Here is an 18,933-nt window from a genome sequence, read left to right on the forward strand (position 1 = left end):
GGTCGGCTCCAAACCAGTGGGTATTTACTTTCACATGCAAAATCCCTTATTGATTGATGGAGTACTAACCTTAGCTTCTAACATTGAATTCCTTCGCTCTAACGATAGCACTACTGTAAATACTATGTTATTAATAGTAGTAACCAAAAGTATACTATTACTGAAGTGAATCATTTTCAATGTCTGAGTGCGTTTAGTTTACAATTTTACTTAATTCTAAGCAACTACTGACACTACCAATACTGATACAATACAACTACTGACACTACCAATACTAATACCAATGATACTAGGCAACTACTGACACTACCAATACTGATACTAGGCAACTACTTGATAATCTAACCGGTTATAGAAGAATATAAAGGAAAAAAAATTATCAGACATTCTACCACTATCTGGAAAATATGTTTACAAGCGAAAAAGCTGTTTTACTAATGATACCATGTTGATTTCAATTTTAATTATTAAAATGTCACCTCTATTGAAAGCGGTGTTGGAAATTTGGCTCGTATGTTGAGATGGTATCTACAAAGTGTGGCTCTGAAATGGAATCGCTAGAGGGCAGGAATATTGTTGACGATGACATCAAAAGATATCTCTATCGTGATAAGACACTAGAAGTTGTCTTGACAAGCCTTTACACTTAAAAGCTACATTTTAGGAAACGTAAAATATTATTTAGGATGAACCAAATAGTTTTGTTTGTTTGAAATGAAAAGGAATCAAACTAAATGGTTCGCGATCACTGTGCAGTAAATAATTTAAAACTCTACTTCGGTCCCATGAATATAACATTTGGATAAAATATTTAGTCCGTTATTCTTATAAGGTTGACAAATAAATTAATTATATAAAATAATAAAAATTAAAACGAATAGATTTTCCATTTTAAACAATCTGTAGTTGAGGCTCATTTGCGTGAAATAATCTAATTACAAAGAAAAAAATAACTATAAAAGTAACTAAAAAAATTCTTATCCCTCGTCCAAAATAATATTTTGATAAAATACTCAATCCATATCATTACAAACGTGTCAACTATTCATTAACTTATTATTAGCTTGTTATATCTTGTTCGTTTGTAAATTAACATATCACTTTTTGCGAATATCCCGTCTAGGTATAGGTTTCATGATAGTACACCTGAATCAGAAACCGATTTTCTTTTTCGTTTTGGTGTCCCTAGAGATACAAAATACCATCCTTTTTTATTCACATGTGTGTTCGTATTCACGATAACTCGTGTCAAATGAGCTCGCTAACCAGGATGATCCGACTATGGCAACGGGGTTTTATGGGGTAAAATTGGGTGACCCCCCCAAAATACAATATTTTACAATCTTTTATCAAACCATTCTGAATAGATTAAAAAATATAATCATTTGGTATCTTGAAGCGTTTTTGTACGTCTAATATTTAAAAAGAAATTTAATTTAAAATTCTCAATCTATTCTTAAATAAATAAAATATTATTAACGTAAATAAATAAACTGAGTTGGTTAACTTGTTTATGATTTTTTTCGAATGTTTTGATCATTCTTTTCATTTCAACTAATATATTAACATAAAAAAATAAAATTAAATAAGAGTACATACCAATTGCATAACCTTCCCTATCAATTATAGCATACATACCATACATATCAATTACAATGTATTACCTTACCTGTAGCAAACCTAAGTACTCATTTAAGTTCATGTTATTTAAATATGGAATAAATCTGACAACTTCTAGGGAAAATTTTAGTGAAAATCCAATCAGGAATATGGAAATCAAATAAACCGTATTAAAAATAAAACAAAATTCATTGACAAGATCAACACAACCTCGTTAAAGTAAAATTCTAAACCAACCATTACTTTATGAAGGAATTCCGCCCATTTTGAGTATTTCTATTTCTCAGGTTTCATAACATATTTTCTTTTTATTGTGTTCATTTTATAGTAAATAGTAAATAATTAAAATATTTTACTGATTGTTTTTTATGTTTGTATTGATTGTTTCTTAGTATTATTATGGATTGTTTGTTAATTATAGTTATGAATGATCATACGTAAGTAACAGATAGAAAGGTTTTGAATAAATAACTTCTTTATAACGTTTATTTTGTAAAAACATTGTTCTTGACTTACTTATTTCTCTATTATTTATCTAGTCCAATCAAGTTGTATCCAATTAAATACAAATGCACACACATAGAACATGCAAACAGATAACAGAATACAGAATCAATCATGGAACAATCAAGACCAACAACAACCAGATGATGATTGGGATTGTTCGATGGAAATCAAATGCCATTTACCATATTTTACATATATTTACTGTCTGTATAAGGTCAATAAAAAATATATCACTTTACCATTAGATCATCATGGATAAATAAATAAAATAAAAAATAACCAAGGAATTCAATACTGGCATTTTCTGTGTCCACTGATGTTTAACAACTACAATAGAACTATGTGTTATCAACATTAACATTTGGGAAGATAAACATTTTTTATGTAAAAATAAAATTTTCCTTACAAACAATATCTTTGTTGAGGATTTATAAAAGGTATGGATTCTAGAAACACTTTATATACATTTTAATATGTAAATCTTTTTCATTCAAATGTGCTTTTGGAGAAAACAAAATTTGTTTCTATATTTTATGATAAATAATGATAAGATCTATATGTTGGTAAAAAAGGTCCAACGAAACCTTTTATATCAGGGAAATACACAACATATAACTTAACTATTACTGTACAACCATCAACTCAAACTTTATACTATTATAATGTGTGTGCTATAATCTATTTTATATACATTTCAATAAATAACTTCTTAATCAACATATTACCGCTTTGTAATATACACAGTGTATGTGCACCGTATGATAATATCTTGTGATAATAGCTTGTATGATAATATCATTTTTATCGCGGTACTTCTTTTTTAGCTATTTGAAATACAAACGAAAAATAACATTACCAAGATTGTTACGGTCACATTTCACACACAATGATCAAAAACTTACCAGTTAAGGAACATCTTTTCATTCTAGACCTTCACCCTGAGCCCGCAGGTATGGTCATGATATTTAATTTGCTCGTAAAAATGATTATTCGTGTCTCGTGTTTATGTATTAAAGACTTCTTGACGACCTCCTAGAAGCGACAACACGTCGTAAGGTTTGACAATTACACCTTAAGCAGCGGCTACACTTGCCCGATTCGGTCCGGTCCGGTTCGTTTCGGTCCGGTCCGAATTTGTGAGGGGATGATACACTTGTACGAATCGTTTCGGTCCGGCCGGAAGAGGTAGCTACACTTGTATGATATTTTGGAGGACACACACGAGCACGGGGCACAAGTACAGCAATACAGAAAGTGTTGAGTCAGGACCGATTAACCGAATAGGCACGGTAGGACCGAATCGAAGTAAGTGTAGCCGCTGCTTTAAATTTCGAAACTGGTCGATATCCAGCCGACCAATGGATAACGGTGGCAAAGAGGTATTTTACCTCTATAATAGTATTGTTAAACGGTAATCCGGAAGGCAGCTCCTCAAAAATAAAATTAACTTAGTAACTACTGTAATATAACATTTCAGCTTAATAATGATGATCACTGAGATACAATAATGAAATTTAACAACACTATTGTTGCCTTTAAGTTCAACTTGACACAGAGTGTGTTCATTATTTTCATTTGGCTGTGAATTTTTTAACTTTCTTGTAAGTTTTTAAATGTAAACTAACTCGATTTGACTTCGTAAGAGCAACTTATGTGATCCCATGAAATTTTACGAAACAATATGGCAATCTTGGTTGCATGTATAAAATATTAAGACAGTTATTTTTGAAAAAAGAATAATCATAATAATCATAATCATGTTTATTGGCACATAACGTACAAAGTTTACAGGTAAATGTACAGGTGCTTCGTCATCTTCTTATAACATTTAAAAATAGTCCTTTCTTAAAACTAAATAACAGACTTAAACGTATTTAGTATTAATAACCAAAAAATTTTGTAACATCTAAAAACATTGCATAGTCTATCTGAAAATGTATAAAGATATTGTCAAGCTTAAACTAAATATACTGAATATACTTTTTATTGCACGAGTTATAATTATTCTTTGAAACTTCTATTAGTGAAGTTTTACCGTTGTAAACAATATACTTACGTAGCTTAGCAAACTATTACGATACATTTTATTTACACACTGTGATTAAAAATTATAAATTTATTCTAGTAAATTTGACTATATCACTTATTGGCTATGATTACAGCAGGGGTTTAAAAGCTCTCAATGAAAGAGAAAGTAGCTAAATCAATAAGTATACCATGATATGATTATAAATCTAAAAAATAGTTTTACATTCTAAATAGTTACTATTTTTCTCAAAATAATCTTCATATTTTACCATTTTTGTGAATTTAACTTTATTTTAAATGATGAAGTTAAAAACTTTCCTCCATTAAAAGTGACAGGTGCGCTAGAAAGACTTTCTAATTAGATGCAAGCGTTTCTTCCATGTTGCATGCATAACAAATTAGTTTCGAAAATTTTTAATTAAGAAATGTAAAAATTAACTTTCGTAGTGATTGTGCAATTCACAAAATTAGATTCCTGTAGCTGATTTCCTCACTTTTATGGGTTGTCTTTTGCAAATATATACTAATGATAATGATATTTTCAAATAAATGGCATTAGGCCGAGAGGAAGGTGTCAAAGGAATATTGTCTGGGGCCAAGCTAAAGATAAAAAATAATAAATAATAATGCAAATAGCTATCTAAAAAGTTAAATACGATAAATAATAAAGGTTAAACTATATAAAAATGATCCAACAACAAAAGTGTGTCATGATTTACAATGTTTTTAAAAATTCTATGTTTTGCTAGTCTAGTGATTGTTATCATCCCAGATGTTGGAGACAGAGAAACGGGTTCAATTACCAACACATTAACAAAGATTTAAGAGGTTATGCCACTTTCCCTTTAAATAGTTTGATTGCTTATATTAAATATGTCCCCTGGTGTTAGAAAACAAGAGAATAGACACTATCATTGACTATACACCGAATGGACTTCCCTTGCAGTGTAAATATTTGAAGCCGAATCACTAGGTGCAATTTGTTGAGATGGTCTACCAACTAATAATAATATTCTGTGTCAAGTAAAAAATAAATCAGTTTGCTATGATACTGCATTGATTTTAATTTTAATTAATATTTAACCCATACACTAGTACCCTCTAGTGAGATGGTCCTGAACTTCATTTATATTCTTGGCTTTAATTTGTTTTAATTACATGGGAGTCTCTTCTGTGTACAGTCAATGGTACTATACTGAATAATGTCACAACATTATACAAAAAAATAAAAATAAAATGAATAAATAATAAAATAAAATAATGAAATAAAATATTTTCATGAAAATTACAATTTAAAACTGGTTTATTTCAATTCAATTTAAACGTAGATGGTAATTTAAAACCTAAAACAAATTAATTTGTTTTTATATCAAATTTAGTTTTTAAATCCTATTTCTTTGAAAAGCTACCTAACAAAACATTACATTGAGGAAACCCCACGTAAAACTTAAAACGAGTTATAAAATATTGTGCACCTTCAAGATCTCCCTATTATGCTACCTCTTAAAAATACCGAACAACAATTTTATGATTGTCTGTAATTCTTTTTCCCTGTATTACTTCAATAATTTTACTATTTTTAATTCAAATACATAATATGCTGTGTTCAGTAGCCCTTTTTTAATACCCAAAGAATATACACTTTTGTGGAAATGCATAAAAACATACTTATTAGGAGTAATTCTCTCCTTTATAAATGCTGAACATTGGTGTTTCACTTGAAAACTTTGGAAATAATAAATTGATAGTAAAGATTTTAGATTTTACCTGATGTCCTAGCGATTCTTATTTTCAATATTTACCACTTCCAATAAGATACCTTGGAAGTATTGTACTTTTGAAAATCATACCTTATAAAAAGCCAATGCTTATAGCCTAGATCAGATTTTAAATCAAATAACATGACTTTTTAAAATGTTTGTTTCCATGTACCCCCTCCAAAAACAAAACACGAAATACAGTTAAAATCAACAGTATACCAACTCCCAACGACCCAGTATATCATATATGTTTATATTAAATATCTATTGATTAAGATGAATTACAGTAAAAGTTTTATAGTTTAAACACAGACCTTTAAACAAAAAAACAATGTGAACACGTAAGCTGCTACTAGCTCAAGCTAACCCCACATGGGGCATGTAATGTACATTTATCAAGTTTAACAAGGTGACACTCACACAACTCTTGTCTGTTGTTAATCGCTTTTGTATTCTTCACAAAAGGTTATCGCATTTTAAACTGTTTGTTTACTTAAAATATGTAATTCTTATTTTCTTATGAGTTGAACATGTTACTTAAGTACAATTACTTAAGTAATCATATTAATATTATAGATTTGAAAGTGTGTGTTTGGTTGTTTGCAAGTTTGTTTGTTTGGGGTTCAATCAAAAATTACCTACTGGTTGGATTGGAATGGTATTTAGCGTGATGGAAGCTCATATTCACCATTGACTTATAGACCTATTCTTATTTCGAAAGTCCCTTTGGGCTTCACCCCGGTGGCTGTGGAGTTTTCAATGTTTACCTTGTGGGTGTTCATATTTTAAAAGAATCAAAGAATCTTGACAGCTGTTGAATTAAGCAAATAAATTGGGTTATGTGTTCAATTGCATTAAAAAGTTAGAAGGTTTAACAACAGATTGCAGTACTATTATTTATTATTTTCTAAATAAAAACAGCTGTCGATACTAACAACTCAGAACAGAAGTAAGAACGCAGTTTCAGGGGAAATTCTAGACTACGGATAACTGTTTGTAACTAAAGGCATAAACCACAAAATAAAAGTTAATTGAAAAAAAAACTTAGAAAACTGCTGACAAAGCATCTAGTTTTGTCACCTGTTTTGGATTAGATTGTAATACGATGTTTATTTCTTATCTTGTATGCTAATTATAGATATACCCTCCCCGGGTGAAGCTGCGGGTACAAGCTAGTATCAATTAATTAATTGCTGTGTCATTAAGAGCCTTTTATTTAATTTTGGGTTCTCGTATGTATATTTTTCCCATTTATGGATCGGCTGTTTAATAAGTTAATGTATAAACGTGTAAATTTGATGTAATGCATATATTAAATGTGTGATTCGTATTCAGTATTTTAATTCAACATATAGATGAAGCAATACAATAAGCTTAAATTAAATAGAAAATAATATTTCACCCTTTATCTTGGATTTATATCTTGTATTTGGAATTTTCTAATTGACAGGGTTCGTTCTATTCCCTGAAGAAAAGTGGCTATCACAACGGTCTCCAAGTGCAACTAAGATAAGAAACAACTGTATACTTTTGGACTTGTTAAACAATAGTTGGCATAAAAGCAACCCCAACCACTCATTGAACCATGGACCGTGTTAAAATAAATTTTGAACCTGTTTTGATACAATTTGAATAAAGCTATTAAAAATGTGCATGGTAAATTTGTTCGGTGAAGTTTTAGTGACAAGTTGAGTTGACCAATATACAGTTTTACTATCTTTAGAACTTATCCTAAAATAAACAGAAATGAAATATGTAACAATTGAATCAATAAGCAGCCAGTTCCAGACAAAAATAGTGTCAATGAAAAATAAATGGTTTGGTTTTGTATCCCTTGACAAAGAGTGTGAAATTCATCCGGTGGCCTGAATCGAAAATAGATACGTCAAGTCGATCGTTTCTAAAGAAATTAGTTATTTAAAACTTTGAAAGTCAAACTGTGTTTTTAAAGTAGTGTAATAGTTGCACAGTGGAAGTGTCCATCAATGCCTTGGTGGTTTAAGCCTTGTGCAATTATGCAAGAATTTCACAAATACCGTGAAGAATGAATAATGCACAAATTAATCACAGAAACTGCTTAAAATGTTCTAAGACGGTTTAGTATTTTCCAATAACACTTAATCGCAGGACACATTTTACAAACTTTTAATTAAAGTTTTTTTTTCGTATGGCCTTAGTAAGTGTTAGTAAAAATGTACAAAATTAATTTCTAAATCGTTGTAAGCTACTATAGTCTAAATTGGTGTAAAATAATTAGTACCAAATATGATTAACGTAAAAACTGTGTCATGCCATATTTATGTTCTTTGTTAGAAACAGTCACTTTTGTATAACTAATCTTATTTAAAGAATGATTTCCTCTCATCATTTCTACCATAATTCCGAAGAAATCAAACAAATTTCAATTTATTTTCATTGGTTTCTTATTACGCGTTTTACTTTTAGAAAATAAAAAAGTCCTTAGTAGTCAACCCCAATCTTGTCAGTCTGTTTTCTAGTCTATAGAACACCACATATATAGCGTGCTAAAGTTTAATCGTTTAGTTATGCCTTAAGACATGCTGGTTACTTTAATTCGTGAACGGCCCAACGGGTATTCCCTGAAAAATAGCTTTTACGTATCCCAAAAATATAAAGAGAACACATTTTCCTGTCGTTTTATGTAGCCATTGTATTTTGATGTTTAACGGGGTAATTAACTAAAATTTGTCCTAAAAATAAAACTATAAAGATGTTAAATATGTAAATTTGTTATTGATCTACGTATTAATAATTTACATAAATGATGCTTTAAACAACACAATATAGTACTGCTACTGCTATAAAACCTCTTAAAATTCTACACGGACACTATATTACAGGGTAATAACTATCCACGGTATAAAAGGTTAAGGCAGTTTTATCTAACCCACCAGTAATTTTTATATGACGTACATTCCTTAATAACCTTCTCTCATTGCTAAGTTTTAACATTCTCTAGGTATGTTGGCTTTCAGTTTCCAATGTCAGACATGAACTTGATGACTATAGGAGTGATGAGCAGGGTTAACACTTTACTCATGGCTGCCAAAAGAGGTTTCTGCGTTTATTTGTCCTCCCAGTTTTTGCATAAAAGATCATGATGAAGAGTAATAAAATATCCAAGAAATTCAGAACCAGGCGGATTTTTTTTACCCACTGAAAAGGAAACTGAGAAATTGTTTACTGCAATTACCATTTGGTAACATTACATGACACATTTCTATGTAAAAATAATTTTTTTCTGCACTCTATAAACAATATTTGAGTAAAGAATTCATGAAAAGCTATGGTTGTTGAAAAATTCAGATTGTTTTATTTAAGTGTGCTTTTGAAGAGGACAATATTTTGTTCCATAGGTATTTATAAAAACTATATGTTGGTAAAAAATTTCAGTAAAACCTCGCATTTTTGCCGTGGTAGAGTTAAATGAAGCATTAAGCTTCTCGATCAAGTGTCCCCTTGACACTGCATAACTGATCCCACTGTGTATTTTATGCTGCGATTTAACTTCCAATTGAGCCACACGGTTCAATTGATCATTGCCCCAATAGCTCAACAAGACATATAAGAGTAAATTATTTCATTTTCGCTCTGAATGGGGATGATAAGGTTTTACTGTTTCGTGCGTGTGCTTTCTTAGGAACCAGAAGAGATAGTATTGTCAAATTGACATGGTGATTTAGAGTGTTAGTAAAATATGTAATTCTTTAAAAACATTTTCTTAAATCGGTTTTTTAAGCTCTTCGTGTAGAATCACGTTCTATAAAGGATGTTTGTGAAATACTCTCACCAATATACGTACGTTATAGTAGGTTACGCGACGATCACGTAAACATAGTTTCGTTAACTATTTACGCGAGTTGCGTACACTACTTTACCTACGACAGTTTTTAATTACTAAAAATCACTACCCATAACTTCTAAGAGAGGTTATGTTTTCGTTTATAACCTCTCATTGCCACTGACAGTGATGTACGACTCATTGTACCAACCACTAATTGCACCATTAACAATTAAATTGGTAAACAGCTGATTAGAAGTTGCAAGCATTGCAATTTTACTTCTTTTCTCTCAATCCTTGAACCTCATGGGTCCGTTACTCGTGTTGTTAAGTAAAACAACAATGCTGTTGAGTAAGTAAACAATGCTGTAAGTAAAGCTCTTCAATTCTAAGAACTGAACTGAAAAGGCTAATTTAAAAAACGGTCGTAAGTTAACGGTCGTAGGTAACATTTAAATTAATCATGCACCTTTCATCCCTAGTACAGATTATTTATACGACGCTTGAACTTCAGGGTGTTGAATAAATTAGCTGATAGCTTTGTTACAACTAATATCAGCTAGATCACTAGCGAGGGCCATTTTTAAAATGCATAATGACTAAGGACTATGATTAAGTTTCAAATCATCAAAAACTTACAACATTTTATATAATCGAACCGGTCTTTCTAAATAGCTTAGGAAATGTATGCTTCGTCTATAGATACCAATACTCTTTTGGTGAGGATAAGTGAGTACGTAAATAATTGAACCTCTTATTATAAATTTAAAACCCCTTTCCTGCAAAGGATATGCTTAGATCAAGATCATCAGTATGAAATTTGAGGATCTTGAATGAAGTTTTGATTCTATCTCATTTAATATCTGTAATTTGAATAAATTAGGTGTTTACAGAGAAAGGTCATGATAACAATTATTATTTTGATGAACTGTAGGCTTAAGTTTTCCGTAAAGGAAAGGTCTTTGAGTCTTAAAATTAATAAGCACTGAGGTTGTGACTTATTCAACAAAGTTTTGCCAAACTTTCTTAAAAACACCTGAGTCACAAAGATTAATTATTCTTATAAATTTCTCTTATTACTGGTTACAATTTAAATACCTATTTTGCAATACGACCTTCAATTACAAAGTGTTTCGCTGTTGGTTTAAAACTAAGATGGTATATACTGTATTAAATTATGATAAATGGTATACTTGGTATACCAAGTATATGATATGAGTAGCCTACCACTGAAACTAAAATACCAATAGTATTTTGAGTCCAAGTGACATTTTCGACAATTGCTGTCGTCATTGGTAAGCAAAATAAAAAATTGTAAATTCATTACAAGTATTTTTCGTAGATTCCATTTCTTAACATTTAATACAATGTTGGACCACAGTTGAGTTGACCAATATACAGTTTTACTATCTTTAGAACTTATTCTAGAATAAACAGAAATGAAATATGTAACAATTGAATCAATAAGCAGCCCAGTTCCAGACAAAAATAGTGTCAATGAAAAATAAATGGTTTGGTTTCGTATCCCTTAACAAAGAGTGTGAAATTCATCCGGTGGCCTGAATCGAAAATAGATACGGCTAGTCGGTCGTTTCTAAAGGAATTAGTTATTTAAAACTTTAAAAGTCAATCGGTGTTTTTAAAGTAGTATAATAGTTGGAGAGTGGAAGTGTCCATCAATGCCTTGGTGGTTAAAGCCTTGTGCAATGTTGGACCACAGGGTCTCTTGTCAATTTTGGAAATCAACAAATCGATCAATGGTAATCAATTAATAAAAAAACACCACCTATCTTCTAGAACCAGGAGATAAGGAAAACTGTAAACTTTCATTTCAACGTACGATTGGTTAGAATTTGCAATTAATCCAAACATTGATCTCTGTGAGACCCCAACTTTGACTTGATCTAAGTATACAGGAATATTTAAATTACTTTCAATACCTATCACAAATTAAATCAAAGATTTCTCACTAGCCCCAAGTACTTTCCTATTATATTCACGCTCTGTTTAAACAAAATAGTTTAGAGGTAAGTTATACAGGGTGTCCATAAAAAACGTTTCAGGACTTTGGGAAATGAATCCCCATACTAAAAGGAAGAAAAAGGTTTATGGGAAGGTATGTCCGAAAATGCATATTAACCCAGATATCCGCCATTTTGTTTTTTATACAAAAATATTTTTATCTGTGGAGTTTTTTATCCGATGATTATGAAATTTCCCAAAGTCCTGAAACGTTTTTTATGGACACCCTGTATAATTGTGATTCGTACTCTATAAGTTTATCAATGTAATCAAGGACTTGAGCCGAAAGGTGCCACTGCAATATATTGAACGGTGTCTTGCTATCCTATTGTTTAGGTTAGGTTATGTCACTCTAAGTGCAGGAGGGGCGGGTTCGATCCCGGCACATCCACAAAACATGAGTTTGGATGGCTTAGCCAAAAAGCGTTTGCGTACGCTCTCCAACATCTTCTAAAAAAATGCCACTGGCGAAGACATCGGAAAAAATATTACATTACACACCATGTATAGAGAACAGCTTGAATGAAAGTGAGTTATTGATTGAGAAGTTTTACCTTAGAGCGCTATGAAGGGCAGATGCTCTTTGTTCATCGCGTGGCAGAACTCACGAACCTGCGAACAGTTTCAATCCATCAGCTTGAGCATTGGTCAAAGTGAAATACTCCGTCACTGAAATGTTTCAGTTTTTAATCATTCATAATACCATTAACTAGTGTATTTTAGGTGAAAGGGTCTTCCATATACTTTGTAGATAATTGAGCAATTACTGCGAAGAATTTTCTTACTTTTGTTATAGATGCTTCAGTATATTTAGGCCTCGTAGACCATATGGTTGCTATGTTGGCCCGTAACTTAATATAAATAAATGCATAAAAATAGAGAGTTATTGGTGTCATTGAATAGCGTGCTAATCGACTTTAGAAACAGTATATTCCATTATTTACTTTATAAACTTGCATACTTGTTATGGTTACCTAATTTAGAGCTATCATTGACTTTTACATACCTGGATGAAAATTTGTCGGAAGGGAATCAGCTGTAAGTAATCTTTTACTTAGATTCAAAAATTTGAACTTCACGCAGTGGTTCACACCGCTACAATGAATATTCGGGTTTTAGTTTTTTTTTTTTTTTTTTTTTTTTTTTTTTATACTGAGGTGTGAATTATTGCTGATATGGTATAAAATATGATATATCTTACAATAGATTAAGTTTCACTTGGTGAAAAAGTTGTATGTCAGAAATCAGTAGTTGATAAAAGTATTATCTTTTAGAGGCACAATTCAAATACGCAACCAAGACGTTGACGCTAGGATACTAAGTTCTATTATATGCAAGGCCAAAAATTATGTTTTATTGTCCCAAGACGCTTGGCATGAGACCGGGATTGTTTTCACATTACTTCAGGATAGCCCTAAAAGTCGCGGCATTATCACTTAGATCCATCCACTTAAATCCATCGGCGATTTGGCACGTTTTGAACCCGGGACCTCACGGACCACGCTCTAACCTAAGTTACTCACTCCAAAAATGATGTATGAAATAGCAAAAAATATATATATATTTTTTAAATGAATTCATTTTTTTTTATAATTTTTTATTTGCAGTATTATAATTTTACTAGCGGATAAAATAAATACACGAACTTGTTTTAAAACTCAAGATCATCTCAAACTCAAATAAAATTTTTTTGAACAACATTTCGAAATAAATGCACATTTATAAATACGAAAATATCATGAGAACCTTGTCTTGCCTTATTCTATAAATAGATAAAAATATAACCAGTAACACATAACACAAATATTATTGTGTTTAAAACCTACCGGAAAACGTGGTAAGGTGTTTTTATCCGGTGTTTTCAACACGTAAGCGCATTACAGGCTTCGAGCTGCGATTTTGCCTACTAGTTTATGATAAGCTGTTGAATACGGTTGCGCTTTTTGTGTCTGGGCGTTCTAACGTCCGGCACTTTAGTTTACTTCCTACACTAATTCGAATTATTATATCAATCGATATATCGATTATTTAATTCGACATTTCAAGTTTGGTCGATATATCAAGTGGTTGGTTGGCTTAACCAAACCTAACTAATCGAATGAAATCATCGATATATCGAATAATCTATATATTAATTCGATATGGACGTAAACAAAAAAATACATCCTTGAAATGTTAGTAGGTCCCATCGTAACAATTTTTATTTAACACATTTGTGTTGTTAAAACTTAATTGCATGAATGACGATTACGATGTATATTAGGCATCCCCTCCCCCTACCACCTACCCTTAATATGCACTACCCTCCAATAACTGACGGAAGGTGTTCGTTAAAACTTTTAATTGCAGTTTTTCATAAGTGCTAATGATGTGATTATTGTATGTGAGTATAATATTTGCAATGATTTTCATGCAATCATCAAGACATAGTTTGTTATGTGTTTATATGGATATATGATACACGCACATAAAATACAAATTAGATTGTCCTTTATCATCAGAATTAATGTTTAGAATCTCAACAATTTTTTTTTTTTACCGTACTAAAAAAATACTGTACAGGTAAGGTATAAATATAAACTAAAATATAAAGAATCACACTATTTTTCAATAGACTTTGTCAACTTTGTAGTGCATTAGATTAACAAAGGTCCATGCCTATTTTCTTGGATAAGATGATTGTATATCATCCTAAGCATTTTACCTGCATATTTGGCATCTTTAGAGGGTCTTCTTCCGTTATCTTGTTATCACTTACACAAAAGTATCTATATTTTTGAAAAAATATAGTGTTAGAATTTTTTACTACCCGTCGACTGTTTTTCTTTTGCAATGGCTCTTGGCTTGAAATTCAACTCTATGTGCAAACTCGGATACCAATCGTTCATTTATAAGTATTAGATTTGTCCTTATTTATTAGAAAACACCTAAAACTAAACATTAGCATTTTTGTTTGTCAAAACGAGTATGAATATTTGTATTTTTAAAAGCAATTTTTCAAGAAACTCTAAAACTTATGAAACAGCTCCCAAGTTAAGACCCATGTTAATCATGGAAGTTAATTCCATTTTTTAATTAATTGACTCACCCTGCCCTTCGACTAATATAATTACTGGAAGTGTTGCGAATTTAAACCTCTTTTAAAAGGTAATATTTAGATAATACTTGGTAATATAATAAGTAAATACTTAAAGAATGTAATAAGTTGCGTCATAACATCAACAATTTGGATTACAAGAAGCAGGTATTTACACCAATTTTTAATAAGTGAACGGTTTAAAATATTAATTAAGATATATTTATATTTCATTATAAGTAATCAAGTAGTATTATTAGTATTGGGAAGTAAATTTGTGATTTCACATTGTCAATCATTGTAGTCAAGCCTTCCAGTTAAAATGCAACCATTCTATTTTAAAATGAAATAAATTATGAATACCCAATGCATCATTGCCTTCGAATGGTGTGTTCCGTATGCATGACTTCTTTCAAAAATCATATTTGGTGTGTTATTCCTAATGTGATTCTTTAATCAACCAATATTTTAGGTTCAAATCCAGATCAAATAGTTAGCGTTTCCCAATACCAATTGGCTTTCATTTTGGGTGTTTTACTAAAGAAGCTAACAATGACTTAACTTATAGTAGTTTACGCAACGATTGCGTAAAGATAGTGTTAACGACACGAGTAGAAAATTTAAGGTACGAGCCTTGGCGAGTGCCTTAAAAACTTCTACGAGTGTCGTTAACACTATTTACGCGAGTTGCGTACACTACTTTCCCTACGACGGTGTTTTAATTACTAAAAATCACTACTCATAACTTCTAAGAGAGGTTATGTTTTTGTTTATAACCTCTAATTGCCACTGACAGTGATGCAACGAAACATTGTATCAAATACTAATTGCACCAATCAACAATTAAATTGGCCTGAACAGCTGATTAGTTGAATTTCGAATCATTACAATTTTGCTTCTCCTCTCTCAATCCTTGAACCTCATTGGTCCGTTACCCGTGTTGTTATGAGTAAAACTATGCTCTTATGAAAGTAAACAATGCTGTTATGAGATACTTTTCAATTCTAAGAACTGTACTGAAACGACTACTTTAAAAAACGGCCGTAGGTAAAGCGTTTTAAACACTTTCGCTTTGGAGTGTGTTGCGTTCTGAACGATTCACTTAGTGGTAGTAGTACAATATTTGTTGTAGTGCCGTGATCCTATCGCGGGCCTACCGGATCATAATTCAAGCACATTTGACATAAGCCACCAAGAAAGCCTACCAAAAACTTCTACTTGTATTTATCTCATTATTACGGGGAGCACTAAGAGTAGCATAGATAAAACTTTATAATCTCTAAAAGTATTCAGAACTTGATCGTTTTTAGACCCAATAGTAGTTGGTACAATATTGTATATTATAAACAATACATGCTCTACAATCACTGCAGCATCAGTGAAACATTCAAAGTTTAATAAAGTTGCCGCAGCAAACCTGCAAAATAAGTGACTTTCCATTTGCCTTATTTGATTTACACTAAAAATATTTCCAAAATACCGATTATTCCCTTATCAAATAAAAGTAGGTATAAGTAGTTGGGTTTGCAGCTACATGAAGGTAATAAAGTGTGTTCTTATTAAAATGCCAATAGGTTATTATGAAATTGATGAGTATGGGATTGGTCCATAGAGTCAGTCGGTAGCGTCACCCTTGTACTGTACCAGCTCACCCCTTGCTTTGCTGAATACGTTCCACGCACAGGTCCATGGCCTATGTGGACGGGAAAATGCAAGGTTAAAAGAGGCCGCCAACCTCTTAAAAAAATAAAGAAATAAAATTAAAGCGTTAAAGAATCGTCAAATTTGATACAAATATATCCATAAGCAAGCGTTCTAAAGCAGTTGACTTATTCTCCATAAGAACATGGTAATTCGGAATTGAGGACTTACGATAGTGGCTTATTCTCAATGGGAAATTCACCAAATTGAATGGAGGCTCATACAAATTAAGCTTTGATGTACTTTAAATTTGTTTAATCAATTATATGATCTTTTGAAGTAACTCTGACAAAGGAAATACTGTATCGATCAAATTCGGCAACAGGAAACTTCGAGTTACGTCCGAGTAGAACTCGATTGTGCTCCCGAGTTATTGAGTCCTTCAGGGAAGCCTTAACTCGAGGCCACTTTTGAATGAAGCTGCATCTTATGTAAGAGATGTTTCAGTCAAGGAGCATTTCAGATTCTTTGTCATTTAATAAAGGTGTACTAAGTACATTATCTGGATACTTTTGATTCGTTAGTAGAGTATGATTGATCAATTTTAGGTTATGTTTTCGTACCATTATTCACAAATGGTTAAACGAGAGATAATAAAAGAAAGACGTACCTAGATACTTTTTAGTCATAGGAATGCACCATTCAACAATTTTAGGTTATATTTTGGTCCCTAGTAACAACGAAAACAGAGAATCAGGTTCGTCAGTTGAATTGATCTTATTTAGTACTCTATATGTATGCATAGTACAACCGAAACAAACATAGACTAGACAATGAAACCAAAAAGTCTTCGAAACCTAACAAGAACAGAATCACTAGACGATAAGGTAATATAACGTACTATTGTACAAAGCAATACGTAGTGGTTAAAATCAGTTTTGATAATTGGTACCGAAAAGTAATCATATATTTAGTTGGGCGCTAAAGAAATTTCATAACTAAATTTTCTATACACTGTTTTGCTTATGACTTCATTTTGTGGCATTGATGCAGGTAATTGTGATAACAATGGCTGGTAATTTCGCCTTAAATGGTTCAAAGTGTAAATTATCATGGAGTAATACTTGTTATTTTTCTTAAAGTGCAATTTAAATTAAAGTTAATGTCTGGATTGTGTAGAGGTACTATAAGGAAACATAGACAAATCTCCTGACTTAAGAGGCATCTTTCCACTTGAGAAACTATGAAAATGTTTGTGATCCAAGCTATAAATATTGGAAATCACAGTGGCGATTGGTGGGAATTGTATTCGTGCCCTTAGGACAAAAGTTCCACTTTAATCACTAGACTAGCACCACCTCAGGGAAGTGTATTCGATTTTGTTTTGGGGGCGGGAGGTGCAAGAATATTGACAATATTCACGGGATAAAATAAACTATTTACTATCTTTTAGCTCTATCAAACTATTAAATGTGTTTATGGGAAGAATATATTGATTGTATGATATTCCAATAACTTAAAAATAAGTACTTTAAATGAAGAGTAAAGTATACATTAAGTAATAAGTAAAGATCTTTCTATTATATTCTAGGACAGTATTTGTGTTTGTAAATATTTATGTTTATTGTTGTTAAAGTGATACGCATAATGATTGGTTGTGTTAGTTATCACAAATTTAAATGATGAATATGATCTATAATTTAAATTTCGTAGTTGCAAGAAGGTAATTATGTGATTTATTCAGTGGGTTTAATAACCTGCAAGACCGATAAGACATCATAAAAAACATAATAAAAAAATATTTGACCACTAACATATCCATTCACCATTAGATCTTTCTTTCTTAGCTTTCGCCCACTTAACTCTCGGTATAAAACAAAAAGGTTTGTAAAATGTATGAAATTGTTGATAGGATTAATCGGTTCCTCCATTAAGAGAAGGGCGAAGTGATTCCATACTCAAATGACCGATTAAGCCATTCTGCAGTCGGGCTCATATGTTTCTAATCGATTACGGGCTCTATGCACTGCCTCTGGTTTGGTTTCCCCGTTTGTATACTATTTCACCAAAAGTTGTATTGTTTTTAGTCTCGAAAAGCTAATATAAGATTACATACTCCAGCTTCCCATTAGGGTCGCCGGAATTTTATCCCCCTAGGATTTTACCCCCTGGGCAAAGCTGACGTCACTATGACGTAGTAACCTGAGTGGCCAAAAGTTTGTTCGCGGCCGGAATTTCACCCCCGCGGATTTGGAAGTCTATTGAAAATAGACAGAGCGTGATAATTAGATTAGCGATAAAAACCGGAATTTTACCCCCTGTCCATATAACTAGCGTTTAGACAAATGAAGATGTACGGGCCGGATTTTTACCACCAGATTTTTACCCCCCGGAATTTTACCCCAAGGAATTTTACCCCCAACCGATTTTGGAAATTGAATGATTGATTTTCTTATTTCTGTTTTTAATTAGTTGTA

At 31.7% G+C, this 18,933-nt stretch overlaps 2 protein-coding genes across 2 annotated transcripts in view; both read right to left on the reverse strand.

Moving 5' to 3' along the window:
* LOC128998707 (dopamine receptor 2) overlaps positions 1-18,933 on the reverse strand; it is a 221,577-nt gene that overhangs the window by 172,728 nt on the left and 29,916 nt on the right. The window contains exon 2 of the mRNA XM_054424959.1: positions 12,294-12,351. The gene's annotated coding sequence lies outside the window, so the exon portion shown is untranslated. The remainder of the gene's footprint in view (positions 1-12,293; positions 12,352-18,933) is intronic.
* The window catches only part of LOC128998191 (heat shock 70 kDa protein 14-like), an 87,776-nt gene continuing 81,137 nt past the window's right edge, over positions 12,295-18,933 (reverse strand). Inside the window, exon 11 of the mRNA XM_054424208.1 lies at positions 12,295-12,351. Coding sequence (XP_054280183.1) covers positions 12,295-12,351 — 57 coding nt within the window. The remainder of the gene's footprint in view (positions 12,352-18,933) is intronic.

Source organism: Macrosteles quadrilineatus, unplaced genomic scaffold, assembly GCF_028750875.1.
Source record: "Macrosteles quadrilineatus isolate MER2022 unplaced genomic scaffold, UCM_ALF_1.0 Scaffold_7__1_contigs__length_78375512, whole genome shotgun sequence".
Classification (NCBI taxonomy): Eukaryota; Metazoa; Arthropoda; class Insecta; order Hemiptera; family Cicadellidae; genus Macrosteles; species Macrosteles quadrilineatus.